Source organism: Hemicordylus capensis, chromosome 2, assembly GCF_027244095.1.
Source record: "Hemicordylus capensis ecotype Gifberg chromosome 2, rHemCap1.1.pri, whole genome shotgun sequence".
NCBI lineage: Eukaryota > Metazoa > Chordata > Lepidosauria > Squamata > Cordylidae > Hemicordylus > Hemicordylus capensis.
Window position 1 is genome coordinate 415,213,939 of NC_069658.1, and position 14,197 is coordinate 415,228,135.

Consider the following 14,197-nt stretch of genomic DNA (forward strand, 5'->3'; position numbering starts at 1 on the left):
CACGTTTCAGTCAGTTTCTGGAGGGCCGGCAGTTGCCTTCTATGACAAGCATAAATATATCTCATTACCCAGCCTTTCCATCCTTGCAGGGAGGTCGGGCGGGTTTTATGAAAACAACAGATTACCTCCCGATCATTTATTACAGGTAAGCAACCTGTTTATCTGGAGTGTAATCCAGATAAGAGCCAGCGTGGTGTAGTGGTTAGAGTGCTGGACTAGGATCGGGGAGACCCGACTTCAAATCCCCATTCAGCCATAAAACTAGCTGGGTGACTCTGGGCCAGTCACTTCTCTCTCAGCCTAACCTACTTCACAGGGTTGTTGTGAAAGAGAAACTCAAGTATGTAGTACACCGCTCTAGGCTCCTTGGAGGAAGAGTGGGATATAAATGTTTTAAAAATATCATCATCATCATCATCATCAGTTGCATTCATAAGGAATGGGTGACTAGGCAGCTGAGAATCAACCCAGGCGGTGGGTCCATAATTTCTCTAATAATCAAGGTAGGATATGTTTCAGGACTCCACATCCGAACTCCCTTTCCCTTGTCTGTCTCAAGTCAATAGCATAGTGTTTAATGAATGGTTGGTCCGACGACCAAGTCGCCGCCTTACATATCTCTGCCATTGAAATGCCCGCTAAGTTAGCAGCCGAAGAAGCGTATGCCCTTGTAGCATGAGCAGTTATGGTCTCTGGTGGGGTTCTCCCCTGCCCTGTATACGCCAATCTGATCATCTGGACAATCCAGTGTGATAGCCTTTGTCTTGTAACTGGTTGGCCCTTAGACCTTCCTCTGTACATCACAAAAAGTTTGTTTGTGGAGCGCACCTGCTTTGTAGCTTGTAAGTAATACAGCAGTGCGCACTGCACATCTAGAGCATGCACAGTTCTTTCCAGCTGCGTCTCAGGATTCACAAAGAATGTAGGCAGAACTATATCCGTGTTAATATGAAAATCCATCGAAATCTTCGGTCAGAACCACGGGTCTAACTGCATCACGACCTTGTTTAGGAATATCTGCGTGTAGGGACGATCCACCCTGAGGGCCACTAGTTCACTAACCCTTCTCGCTGTGGTAATCACCACCAAGAATACAGTTCGATGTTTGTAGACCTAGTGAAGCCTCTGCCATCGGCTCAAACGGTTGCTTCACTAAGGCCTGTAGCACCAATGTCAAATCCCACTGTTGAAGCGGCTGCCAAAGCGGCAGGAATAAATTATTTAGACCTCTTAGATACTTCTTACACTCTGGATGGGAAAAACACCATTGTGTCCCCCCATCCCTTGTGTTCTGATGAGAGTGCTGCCAAATGAACTTTCAATGACGTGTTTGCTAGGCCAGCCATTTTGAGTGTCGTCAGGTAAAGCAATATCTGCCTGACTGTGGCCCTCCTAGGGAAGAAACCATGTCATCTAGCATATAGCTTGAAACACTGCCACTTGCTAGTATAATTCAGTCTCGTGGACTTCTTCCTATTATTTATCAGGATTCTCTTTAATAATTTATTCGCCACGCAGTTAACTTCAAAGTTTCGAGCTGTGGATGCCGAATTGCCCCTTGGCCTTGCGTTAGTAAGTCTGGTCAGCTTGGCAGTTTGCGATAAGTCCCTCTCGACAGACGCAATAGCACCGGGAACCACTGTTGTCGGGGCCACCATGGTGTGATCAAGATGCCTCTCGTGGTATCCCTGAGTAATTGGGATACCACTTGAGTTATCAGTGGTTGTGGAGAAAACAGATAATATAGTCTCCTTGTCCATTTGTGCTGAAAAGCATCCCCCAGGGAGTGCCTGCCTATTCCTGCACGTGAGCAGTATGTCCGACACTCTGCATTTGCAGCAGTCACAAAGAGGTCTATTTCTGGCCAACCCCATCTGTTGAATATATTTTTCAGGTAGACTATGTTGAGTTCCCATTCGTGGTGTTGGTTGTGCAACAATGTTCGACTGAGGCCATCCGCCTGCACATTGTTCTCCCCTTTTATATGCAACGCCATTGTGATTATTGGCTGAGCGATACCCCACGTCCAAATTCTTTGACTCAACTGATAGAGAGAGTGTGACACAGTCCCCCCTTGTTTGTTCAAATACACTATCGCTGTGGTGTTGTCCAGATAGACCTGCACTATCTTTCCGTGTAACAGTTGCTGGAATGCCTTCAGCGCCAGAAAAACAGCAAAGAGCTCGAGATAGTTTATGTGGCTCTTCCGCTGCTGCGTAGACCATTGCCCTTGTACTTGATGGTGCTGGCAGTGTGCACCCCATCCCCAAAGGGAGGCGTCCGTTGTCAGCCCATGCATGGGTGTGAGAGATTGGTATGGGATGCCCGCCAGTAGATTGGCAGACACCGTCCACCAGTCCAAGGATTTTAGCACAGGCTTTGGGACCGTAAGTATTTTCTGTTGATTGTCTAGATTCGGCCAAAAGTTGCTGAGGTACCACCCTTGAAGCGGCCTCATATGAAGACGGGTATTGCGCACCGTCGTACTGCAGGATGCCATAAGTCCTAGTAGGTGCTGAATCAACTCTGCCAGTTGCCGCGGTAAGCGTTGAAACAGAAGAACCAGCTCTTTGATCTGCTGATACCTGCTCTCTGGCAGATAAGCCCTTTTCTCCTGCATATCCAGCTCTGCCCCTATATAACTCACACGCCTCTGTGGTTCTAATTTTGACTTTTTTAGATTCACTGTGATGCCCAAGTCTTCCAGGAGCCGTAGTATATATCGGACTCGCAAATGTAACACTTCTTTCGTGTCGTTGACCAGCAGCCAGTCGTCCACATAGGGATAAATAACCACCCCTTCCGTCCTTAAGAATGCTATTACCGCAGCCATAACCTTTGTGAATACATGCGGTGCTGTGAAGAGTCCAAACGGTAGTACTACATATTGGTACGCTGTATCTCCGACTGTGAATCTCAAGTATTTGCGGTGGCTCTTGCAAATTCCTACATGAAAATATGCATCTTTTAGATCTAGAGTTGCTGCCCACTCTTCCTGCACTAGGAGGTGTAGGATTCCTTGTAAGGTTATCATTCTGAACTTCCTGTTGTCCACATAACAATTCAAGTCCCTCAAGTCCATTATCGCACGTAGGCCTCCATCTTTCTTGGGGATCTGGAAATATCAGGAATAAAATCCCCACATCCTGTACACCCACTCCACTTGCACTTTCGCCTGCTTTTCCAACAACACTTGAACTTCGTCCAGAAGCACCTGGGTCGGTCAGGTGTACTTTATGCACTGAAAGGGTGGCAAAGCTTTGAACTCGATTGTGTAGCCAGACCTTATAATCGTCAGGACCCAGTGATCTGATGTTATGTTGTGCCATGCTTGAGCATGGCTTGCCAACTTGATGTTGACGCTGGCAATCACAAGGCCGGTGGCATGGGCCTTGGGTGCTGAATCTTGCGTCATCGTGCATGGTGGAAGCGGATGGATCTGACCATCAAAGAGACTGTTTACTCTGCTCCTCATTCTGCTTTTGGCCCCTTTGTCGCTGGCCATAGGCTTTATTACGTTGATATGGTTTATACTGCCTCTTATATTCTCTTCTCTCCTGCCTGTATCCAGAACAGTATTGTTTATTGCCATATGGGCGATTGCGTGGCCCTTGGCCGCTTGCAGCGGTAGTCATAAAGGTCTTTGCTGTAAACTTGGATTGCTTCCAGGACTGCATTGTTGCATCTGTGGTCTTGGCAAAGAGTCCTTTCCCATCAAATGGCAAGTGCTCCACCCTATCCCGCATATCCTGCTGCAGGCCCGTGGAGCGGAGCCAGGCATGGTGGCGTAAAGTGATAGCAGTGGTAATCGCACGAGACTCCATCTCTGTGGCATGTTTAAAGGTGCTCAGTAGATGTCTAGTCACCACCGTCGCCTTTTTGTACGTTCTCCTGAAGTTCTCTTGGAACTCTTGCGGCGACATGGTAGCAGAGTCCTGAAAAAGCACAACCCAAAGGTGGTGCCCATATCTGGCTAAACACGCAGAATAGTTGGCGATCTTAATTGCCAAACTGGACATTGCATAGACTTTACGCCCCAACACATCCAGTTTTCTGCCCTCCTTGTCACTAGGAGTCGAATGGCACTGACCTCCCTTTGAAGAAGCATATTCAACCACCAATGAATTTGGTGCCGGATGTTTCATCAGGTATGTGTTCTCTTCTTCCTGTATTCGGTAGAGGCCCTCTAACTTCCAGGAAGTAGCGGCTGATGTCTGCAAAACCTCCCATGCCATCTGTGCAGCCTTTGTAATTGCTGGCAGCATTGGAAGTGACAAAGGATGCGCTATCTTGGCCCAAGCCATCATATTGTAAACTGGATCTTTCAAACCCAACTCCGGCTGTTTCAACTGCAAATCTAAGGCTTCAGCCATTTCACGTATCTGTATATGATAGGCCTTCAACTCCTCCATCAGGGACACCGACGTAATCAGGGGCACATCTGTAGGAAGCTCAGGTTCCATTGGTTCTGTTGGGACTGTAGAATCCTCATCATCCGTCTCAGTTGCAGCAGATGAATCTGCATCTCCTTAAATCAGGTGGTAAAGGTAAGTCCGGAATAGACTGCACTCATATCCTTAGCGGTGCAAGTTGAGAATGCACAGGCACCACCGCATCGTGTGGTTGCTCTTGCTGAATTGAGTCAGTGATGGTTGCCGAAGTCTGGCATGCTACAGAAATAGTTCTCACTGCCATCGGTACTGGTGACATCAAGGGAGTTTTCGGCACCGGCTGTAGCGAATGCCCCGTCACTTGTTCCATCTCGACTCCTGAGAAACCATGGAACGTCGAACCCAATGATGTGGTATCAGTCGAATCCAGAATCGCCAGCAAATCTGTCCTCATCTTAGGATCAAATGATACTTGGTCTTGTGCAGTTGCCTCTCCAAAACCAAAAAATTCATCCATCCAGAACTCCACCCCGTGGAGTCAGCGCAGGAGACATAAGTGGAGTATGGGCAGGTGTAAGTTGCACAGCACCACAACGCAAAGTCCTGGTCCCTGTCTTTGAAAGATCTCCGAATCGTACTCCTTCGATGTAGAGTCCGGTCGGCCTTGATGTCGATGTTGACATTGGTACCGTGGGAGCTGTAGTACGCTCGACTATCGGCATCGGACGCTCGACCTCGGCCGTCCTCGATATCGACATCGATGCCGATGCTGTGATGGGATGGACCCCCTCCGACTCCAAAACCCATGGGGAAGGCGTAATCTTCAATGTGGAGTCCCATTCTGAATCAGATTGCAAAGCAGTCGGAGATGGGGTCCCACTACGAATTCTAGTCTTTTTCTTCCGCTTTCTGGGAGGAGAGTTGTCTCTTTCTCTCTCAGAAGATGAGACACGCTTGTGCTTCTTGTGGTGGCGCCGCTTTTCCCCCCAACTTCCTCTGGCCGTTTAAAGTCTTGCACAATGGCGGCTTTTGACTGCTGAACAGCAGAGTCCACTAGAGGTGCTGCGGGCTTCGACACCACCACACTCAATGTCGTGCCCGATACCGAGGGACCCGATGTCGAGGGTCCCAACGTCGAGGTACCCAATGTCGAGGGTCTCGGCGTTGGAGGGCAAAGCACATCATCATAAAGGGCCGCTCTCAAGCGTAACGCCCAATTCTTCAGCGTTTGTTTCGACAACGAAAAACAAATTTTACAAGTTGTTGTATTATGTTGTTCCCCTAAACACAGCAAGCAAGCATCATGAGTGTCCGTTGAAGGTAATTTTGCATGACACTCAGAGCAACGTTTAATATTAGTCTTTGGCTTAGCAGCATCAGCCATCGCCCTGAGGGGTGGGAAAGAATCGTTTTTACGCTTCGTTCAAAGGGTCTTCAGAGGCGAGTCCATTTTCCAGTCAAGAGTCCAAGTCCAATCTTTCTTCGTCGTCCGGTACAAGTCGTTTTTCCAAGTTAAAAGAAGTAAATCCAAAGAGCTATATAATCCGAGGTGTAGACGCAACGGTGGTCTAACAGAAACTGACTGAAGTGCGCCCTAACTGCCTAGGATAAACAGAAGCACGGTCATGTGCTTGGCAGTTAGGGCCAGCGTGAGGAGCTAGCTAATCGATCTGTGAGGGCTTTGCACAGGCGCAAAACCCATTCCTTATGAATGCAACGGATTACACTACAGATCTTTTTGTGTGTGTGTATGAATAGAAGGAGAGAGGCAACGGAGGGTCAAAGGCAAGAGAAGAAACTCAGGAAAGCCAGAAGGGTAAAGCTAGGAAAAAATGCTGAAGAGATCGGAGAGATAAGGAAACCTGCCTGGAGCTACGCAGGACTTGAAGAACTGGGCGGGGTCTTCCTCCTCAGCCTGGGTCTTTCTTCAGCTAATTAACTTAAGTCCTGCCCCTAGAACACGTGACGAGGATAACCCACAGAGATGGCCTTGATAGCAGCAACCAGAAAGAATGAGACAGACAGTAATTTTGGGAAAGATCAGTGCGGTTTATGCAACGTTAGGCTTTGGGAATAGAGAGGGCCTTCCTACAAAATCCCCTCTCCCCAAAAGCCCACATCACACTCAACAAAAACTGAGAAGGGATGTGGGCAGGGAGGTGGAGGAGAGGAAACCAGAACATGCATCTGCTAGATAAAATTCTGGATAAAAGATTTTTTAAGGGCTGTTTCACCTTCTCTCTCCCCCCACACTTCCCTCCAAGGTCACTTCCTCTCTCTTTTTACCCTACTTCTTCCTTTTACTCTCTCTCCCCCCCACGCCCCCCTTACTCACAAACACAGCACAAGTCCTTGTTTTGTGTGTGTATGTGTGTTTTCCCCTCTTCTCTCCTTTTCTGAGTTCGCCTCTCCAAGTGAGTCAGAATACATTTCAAATTTGCCTGGCACAGAGCTGGGTGGAGCAAAAACAGGAAGCAAACGTTGCCGGGTCCAATGGGCTGGCTGCTGTGGCTGGAAGCAGCACAAAGCAAGCCAACTATTGGAGGAGGGACTCCCCACCTCTCCTACTTTCCATTTATTTTATTTCTTGATCTTGCTGCCAGCCAAGAAATCAGCCCCCGCCTCTTTGCTTTGTTTGCTGCTGCCTTCTCCCAGCCATGCCTGCTTCAGAAAGGATTTGAAAAGGAAAGTATTGTTCTGGGTGGGGGTGACAGGCCCACACCCAGTTGACAGCATACTGCAAGGACAAAGAAAGGGCGGCAACACTGAAGAAGTGCTGGGAGGTCTGCAGCAGCTGGGATGAAGAAGGTGATTATGAGGGTGGGGGAGGGTGGCAGGGAGCAGGGGCACATGCTACTGCCCCCCAAAAGGCCCCCAAGGCTCTTCCTGAGGCAGTTGTCTCCATGTTCTCATGGGGGAGCTGCCCCTGCTTGGGGTGGGGGGAAAGCCATCACTAACCTGGGTAGTCTTGTTTGAGACTGGGGAAGTTCATGTTGGCATAGAGCACAGGCGAGATGGTGGACAGTTCTCCCAGTTCCTCATCCTTCTCCCAGCGCTGCAGGCTCCGCTGGTTATAGGAGAGTCCATCGCTCTCCCCTTCGGTGGTGGGTGTTGTGGGCGTGGATGCCGCAGAGCTGCTGGCCCAAGGGCTCTCCGGCTCACACTGCTCTGGGCTGAAGAAGCCACTTCTCTCCCTTTTGGTGGTGGTAGAGGAGAAGGAAAGCAGTTGAATTCAAGGCATGCTGGGTAGGTGCTTGAGAGACTGGGCTAGGACAGCAGCAGCAGCAGCAGCAAGGGCTTCTGCCTGGAAGAGGATGCCACTGCAGTTTTTGCCTTGGATCGACTTACCTGCTATCAAGAAATGGGGACTGGCAAACTCCAGAGTAGGTCTCCATGGGCACAGTTGGCTGCAAGGACCCAAGGGACACACCACTACCTACAATAAGACAGACAGCATCACGAAGCTTGCATTAAAGTGCATCTCCCTCTACTCCAAATGAAGGCTTCCAAAGCAAAGCTGCCAGAAGAGAGCAGAGGGTGCCATCTCTCAAGGGGGCAGCTACCCTTTTCCCAGGGCCAGAGGGAGCTGCTGCTTCGGTCCACCAAGCACAGGGCGTGGCTGGGGCTCTGTGGGTATTTTCATTTGCCTGGAGTCCCACACCCAGCACAGAATGGCCCCGATTGTGGTCGACCAGCCCCTAGCAGTGGTGCTCTCTTCTGGCAGTCAGCACAGTGAGATCCAGAGATTTGCTGCAGTGTGACTTCGACACAAAAGGCTAGAGGTAAACCACAGTACCTAATCTTTCCTTCAAGATCTACAAGAGTGACCCCCACACCCCACCTCAGTGCCAAGGCTTACTTTGCACAAAAGACCGTGGGGCCAACTGTGCACGGTTTGGGTCACGAATGCCTCCAGCCTCAGCTTCGGCCCCAACACAGTTGAGTTGCTGCTCTCGCTCTGCTGATCCCAGGACATCTTTAAAGAGTTGCTGGACATCCTTGCTCTCCATTTTGGGCAGCTCTGTTGATAAGGAGGAAAGTCACAGTGGAAGGACAAGCAGCAAGTTCATCTAGAGCAACCTCAGCCATGTAAGGGAACTTGCTGGTCTCCAAAATGGGCAGGCTAAATTACAGAAGCTGGAGGAAGGAAAGACCAGAGATATGGCGGACATTCACCATGCTTACTTTAAGCCACTAGCATCTGCCCCAATCCAGAGCTGGGAAGAGAAGCCAAGAAGTCCTGGCTCCCAGTCTCCCCTGCTCTCCAGGGGGCAGATCACTGGCAGGGAGATGGGGGCAGTAGGGTCTATTCAAAGGGCCCGCCTGACCTTCAGTAGGGATTTTGTCAAGGTCGGAGCTGAGCACCCCCTCCCCCGGGGGTGTGGCTGGGTTCTCGGCACCTGTAGGATCTGGAGAGCTCTTGGGCACCATCTGTTCCTCTGTGCCTGTGGGGAGCAAAACATCAGGCTGTCAGTGCAGTCCAATTATTATCTACAGCATGCGTGAGCAAGGTCATGTGCTAAGCGGTGCTAATCTCTATGCTCTGGCACTCTGGAAATGAGTCACGAAGGATCACCTGCTTCCAAGTGAGATCTCTCTCTCTTTATGTTTAAGAAAAAGAAGAGGCAATTTGAATATTAATGCAAATCTGGTCCTTCTTGATTTCATCTTTCCAGAAGACAGAGACCAAGGAAGCAAAACTTCTGATGCAAGTGATTTCAGGATTAGGTGCTCCGATGGCAGGCCTCCTTAACAGATCACTGGAAGTTTCAGCTGCACAAAACCTAACATCCTACTTTCCAGTTGTTGCAGGAGGGGAAAGAGATGGCTACAGGGAACAATTTACACTAGGGGATTTCAAACTTCATTCCCCAGATGTTGTTGGATTACAATTCCCATCACCCTCAGCCACATAAATAAGCACACCAAAGAGGATTTTTGGTGGTCAGGGGATGGAACTCCAGTGTGCCACTCAACTCCTTATTCCTCCGCATGAATAAAAAACAATGCAAAGCAAGCAGATATATGCAAATTTACTTTAAGCTTCCATAATTCAGGAGACAGAAATTAAGTAACACAGGTGCTGATTTTCATTTAAGCAACAGGTATCTACAAAGCCACTTAACAATCTGTCCCTGGTGAGTGCCCCCAAGCCCTCTGGTGATCAGGACAGCCAGCACCACACAGATCTCCTTCTCAGAGATCTTATTTTCTCTGCCATTTTTGAGAAGGTAAGAAAGAGCAGGAATCCTTTCTAAGCAGTAGGAGAGGGTTCCCATTGTTTCTCACCATCTCCACATCCCAGTGCAAATGCCAGAAGACATGTTTCTCTCTGCCTGTGTGCCAGAAAAGGATCTGAGGAAAGAAAGGGGATTTGTGGCAACCACAAATAATGGCTGGCTAGTGAGCTAAGGCTAAATTTGTGGGTCCTTGTTAAGCAACACAAAGTACACACTATCTTGGGCTGCAACCCCATTTTGGAAGAGGCAGACAATTTTGACACCAAACTGGAGTGTATCTGAGATCAGTATCCTGTTCTAGACGAAGCTGGAGTTTCCACTGAGCCGGGAATTCCTTGTATGCATTCAAGGCCAGAACACATACAGTACTGGGAGAACACACCCACTCAGGATCACTTCTTAAGGAATACAACGTAGCTACCAGGGGGCACATGTTAGCAAAACCTAATAGCCTGTGCCAATCAATACAGTGTTAAATAAATTAAAAAGGGAACCAACTATTTTCACTGGTTGCCTCAGGTTCTTTAAAAGTGAACTCTCATGAGGCAAAAGCCACCTCAAGCCCTTTGTACATCCTTATACCCACCGGTATTCTCAGTCTTGGCCTCCGCTGTTTTCAAGTTGTTTTCTGGAGCTGCTGCTTCTCTGCCATCAACACATTCATCCCCTGGAAAAGAAGACATGGAGAAGCTGACATACAAGAACCAGGGTGCCAATGAAAGTGCCCCAGCCCCAACAAAAAAGCAATTTTGTCCCGCTCCTGAGGTGGCGCTACTAAATTGCCATCAGGGTGGGGAGGCCCAAAATGTTACTGATAAGGAAAAAGGAAATTCTACATGGTTAAAGTTGTATTTTGGATTTGAAATGCAACCTGAGTGTGATTTGCTCACAAGAGATGTTCTTAATTCACAGGGTCAAACTGGCCTGCAGTGGTGGGGGTGGGGAGAGAAAACTTTGCTTTCAGTCTTGGACAATTCCATACTGCCTATATTTCTCAATAAGGTCAATGGCCTTGTGGTGTTTCATGCCCCGTACTATTTTTTAAAGTTGTAGTGTTGGAACTGTTTTTACTCTTAATTGCACTGAATGGGAAACTGTCCCACACTGGATCAGTGCCATTTACGTGTGTATAAAAACAGCAGCAAGCCGCATCCAGTCTAGTACTTTACTTGCCCGGGGACAGGGAGAAATCCCTCAGCCCTCAGGGACATCTTTTCATAGAGCACAAAGGACTGCAGCAGGAAGGAGGGACTGGTGAAAACTGCTCTGCCCCTTGTGCAAGTGGAAGTACTAGTCTGGGTGCTGCCCAAAATTATTGACTATTTTCTTTGTTGCTGTTCTATTCCTGTACTGCTAAAGGGAAATGAAAAGAGAAAGCTATTTTTCTTTGTAACTACTATCATGCTCAAGGCAGCCCCCAAAGATTTCTAGAGTGTGGGGGCTTATTCAACTCTCACAGCCATTTAGTTAACACTTTTTCTTTGGGCGAGTGATGCTAGATGGCAGTACTTCCAGCCCTCAGACAACAGGAGACAGCGGTCCAAGAGTTGGCCATACCTGCACTAGGATACGGCATGCCACCACTTTTCTATGAGCATCAACAGAGCCTGGGGAGGGAACAGTTTGATATGCTACCAATGTCCACTCAGTGCAAATCCTCTCTGACCTTGCCATCTGGGATCCTGAGCACATTTACTTGGAATTCGTTCCTTCAAGATCAATGGGACTTGCTTCCAACTTCTAGGACACAGGTGTGCTTGCACCAAGAGCAAAGGCTCCTTTCCACTTGATGCCAGCTCTCTTTGGGGAATGCCCTTTCCTTCCAAGCCAGTCACTTGCACCCCAAACCTGAGTGACACACTTCTGCCTCCTGGATCTGGCTACTTCTCTCCACTACCTACTTACCTTTGGGCTGAAGCAAAGTCTCTTTTCCATCCACAGGCCCTTTCTGGAGCATGTTGGAATCCACCTTAGGCCTGGGACCCCCCTGGCTGACAGGAGGGTGGGCAGTTCCATTCCCGCCCACACCACCAGCTGCCAGCAGGGCCTTTCTGCTCAAGTCTAGGAGCGCCTTTCCAAAAAAGGCTTCCTGTCAAAGGGGTTGGAGAAGGAACAAAAAGGAGAGAAGGTGCATTCCCAGATCAGTACTCAGATGAACCTCTGGAAGGCCACATGTAAAGATGGTGCTGCTGCAACCCCTTCAGTCCAATATGGGCAGCAACAGCCACCCTTTCCCCACAACAGAGGCTTCCTACCATTGCTATACAGTTTTAAGAATGGTCCCTCCAGTGATAATCACTCCACTGTAACTTCCAACGTCTCTGCATTTCCCCAAGCATCAGCTACCAGCTCCTGGCTCATCACCTCACCCCCACCCCAACATCTCCGGTTTCCCCTTCTTCTTTCCTTGTTTGGAAAACACTGCTGCTGAAATAACTGGGAACAGGCGAATGCCACTCATCCTTGCTTAGAAATGTTTCCCCTTCAATCTTCTAAAGTCTACCACCAAACCCCAGATTGCCCTTACCTGAAGATAGGCAGGAAACATGTCCTCCAGCTTGCTCTTTTTTCTGCCACGGCGTTTCTTTTTTTCATCCACCTCAGCTACTCCCTGCTCAGCGATGACCTCTGCAGGGTTTTCAGTGGGTTGAGCTCCTGGTGAGAAGGAAGAGAGAGCTGATTAATGCATCCCATCTTAATAGGCAAGACAAGTTATTGAATGCATCTGTAGAATCAGCTATCTGGCTTAGCTCACCGTCACTCTCTTCAGATATTACCCTCACAGTGCTCATGCTTATAGCTTACTCAACCCTGCGGCACTCACACTTACAGCTGCAAAAGTGAGAAGGAAGTCCTGCCCAGGAGCTGTGCCTCCCTCCCTCCTGCTGGGCGCTCACGATTGTGCAGCTGCTTGTATGAAGGGGGAAGCGCTGTAACCGTGATGGATGGCACTTCTGCGAGCAGCAACCATCATTGTTATGGCGCTACCCCCTTCACACAAGGAGTTGCATAATTGTGAGCGCCCAGCAGGAGGGAGGGAGTCACAGTGGTGCAGCCTTCCCACTCTTTAATCCATATATATTGAGGTTGAGGGCCATTGTGTCACCACACCAGCAATTTCCTTCTGCTAATTGGTATCCAAAGGTGCAGAGATTAACACTCTCTCAGCCAAGGACCTGCCTAACTGCTGAACTAAGGCAAAACACAGTAGTAGTTGCTGTTTTGCATTATCTCGCTTATTCCGGTGTGCATTTCTTTACTCCCATTTCCCCCAATTCCTTATTCTGCTTGCAACTCTTATTTCGTTAATAAATTCCATTCATTCAGTCAGTCAGTCAGTCAAATTTGTACACCACCCCATACTTTCGTCTCTGGGCGGTTAACAATAGCAAAAAACAAATTAGAATATATACAAAAAATTAAAACAATGTAACAATTTAAAAATCACAAATTAAAACCTTAAAATATGCTTAGAAGTGGCTTCAGTCTACTGTAATTTTAAAAGGTTCCAATACTTGCAAGATTCTTCCCCATATTCCTCGCAAGGTTATAAACAGCACTACTAAATGATTTGGTGTTTAGAATGTGGGTCTAGATCCCAGTTCTGTGGTCTCAGACTGTGAAGTGCCAGTATGTCCTAAGCCAGACAGTTCTAGGGTGTGCTGAAACCGTGTCTAAGCCTGGTCAGTGGCTCTCGGTCAGTCTTCAATCGGTGGCAACCCACCTTGAACGAGGCACATGCTCCTAAAGTGAGATCAGAGCAATCCCTCTACTGTGAGTAGATCGCATGAAACGTACTTGGGTCCCTTACACTGGCATAGTACCTTCCAGATACAGAATATTCCGAAAAGAGTAATCTTTCTTCTAAGATATTAGGTGAGCTTCTAAAACCGAAGCAGCAGCCCCAACCCGAATGGAGAACATGAGGGAGGACGATTCTGAAACACAACCATCACACCTACCCTCTTCCGGGGGCCCCTCAGCACCTGTCACCTCACGAGGGACTTCTGCCACCAAGGCTGCCGATACCTTTTTCAAGCGTGTGTGTGATTTCCGCTGCCGTACCATGAACCCTCCAATACCTGTTCCAGGGAACGAGGGGAAGAGTTTTAGTCGGGGGGGGCAGTGGGGGAGGGAGGGAGGGAGGGAGGGAACTGCAAAGGATTCCTTGCCTGGGCGATATGGCTTGCGCTTCCGCTTCTTGACCTCCTCAGAGTCTTCCAGCAGACCCTTGTTCAAGTCAGCATCGGCTGCAGCTTCCCTGTCTGGGGTAGCAGGAGCTTCCAATTTGATTTCACACTCCATGTGCTCAACACTAACTGCAAGTGGAGGGGGAAGGGAGGGGACAACAAGATCATCAGTCCGTGCCCTGTTCCAAGCCCTCAAAACTCCCCTTGCCTCTGATTGTTCACATATGCACGAGATGCCTAACCATCCCATCATGCGTACTTGTCTCCCAGATGCAAGCAACTAAGTGTACACATGGACCTCCACTCAGAACAGATTACTGTCAATCTCTTTATCACTTGCACACATTATAAATAACTTCTAAATACTGCTCCTAAG

At 48.6% G+C, this 14,197-nt stretch overlaps 1 protein-coding gene across 7 annotated transcripts in view; it reads right to left on the reverse strand.

The window, feature by feature from the left end:
* The window catches only part of KMT2D (lysine methyltransferase 2D), a 133,699-nt gene that overhangs the window by 68,335 nt on the left and 51,167 nt on the right, over positions 1-14,197 (reverse strand). For 6 of the 7 annotated variants that reach the window (XM_053290869.1, XM_053290871.1, XM_053290870.1 and 3 more), the window contains 9 exons: positions 13,804-13,950; positions 13,594-13,713; positions 12,159-12,286; positions 11,537-11,720; positions 10,218-10,298; positions 8,720-8,836; positions 8,251-8,412; positions 7,740-7,827; positions 7,350-7,585 (listed from right to left, as the gene is read on the reverse strand). In XM_053290869.1, the coding sequence (XP_053146844.1) occupies positions 7,350-7,585; positions 7,740-7,827; positions 8,251-8,412; positions 8,720-8,836; positions 10,218-10,298; positions 11,537-11,720; positions 12,159-12,286; positions 13,594-13,713; positions 13,804-13,950 (1,263 nt within the window). The remainder of the gene's footprint in view (positions 1-7,349; positions 7,586-7,739; positions 7,828-8,250; positions 8,413-8,719; positions 8,837-10,217; positions 10,299-11,536; positions 11,721-12,158; positions 12,287-13,593; positions 13,714-13,803; positions 13,951-14,197) is intronic. The other variant, XM_053290872.1, reaches the window with a different exon arrangement.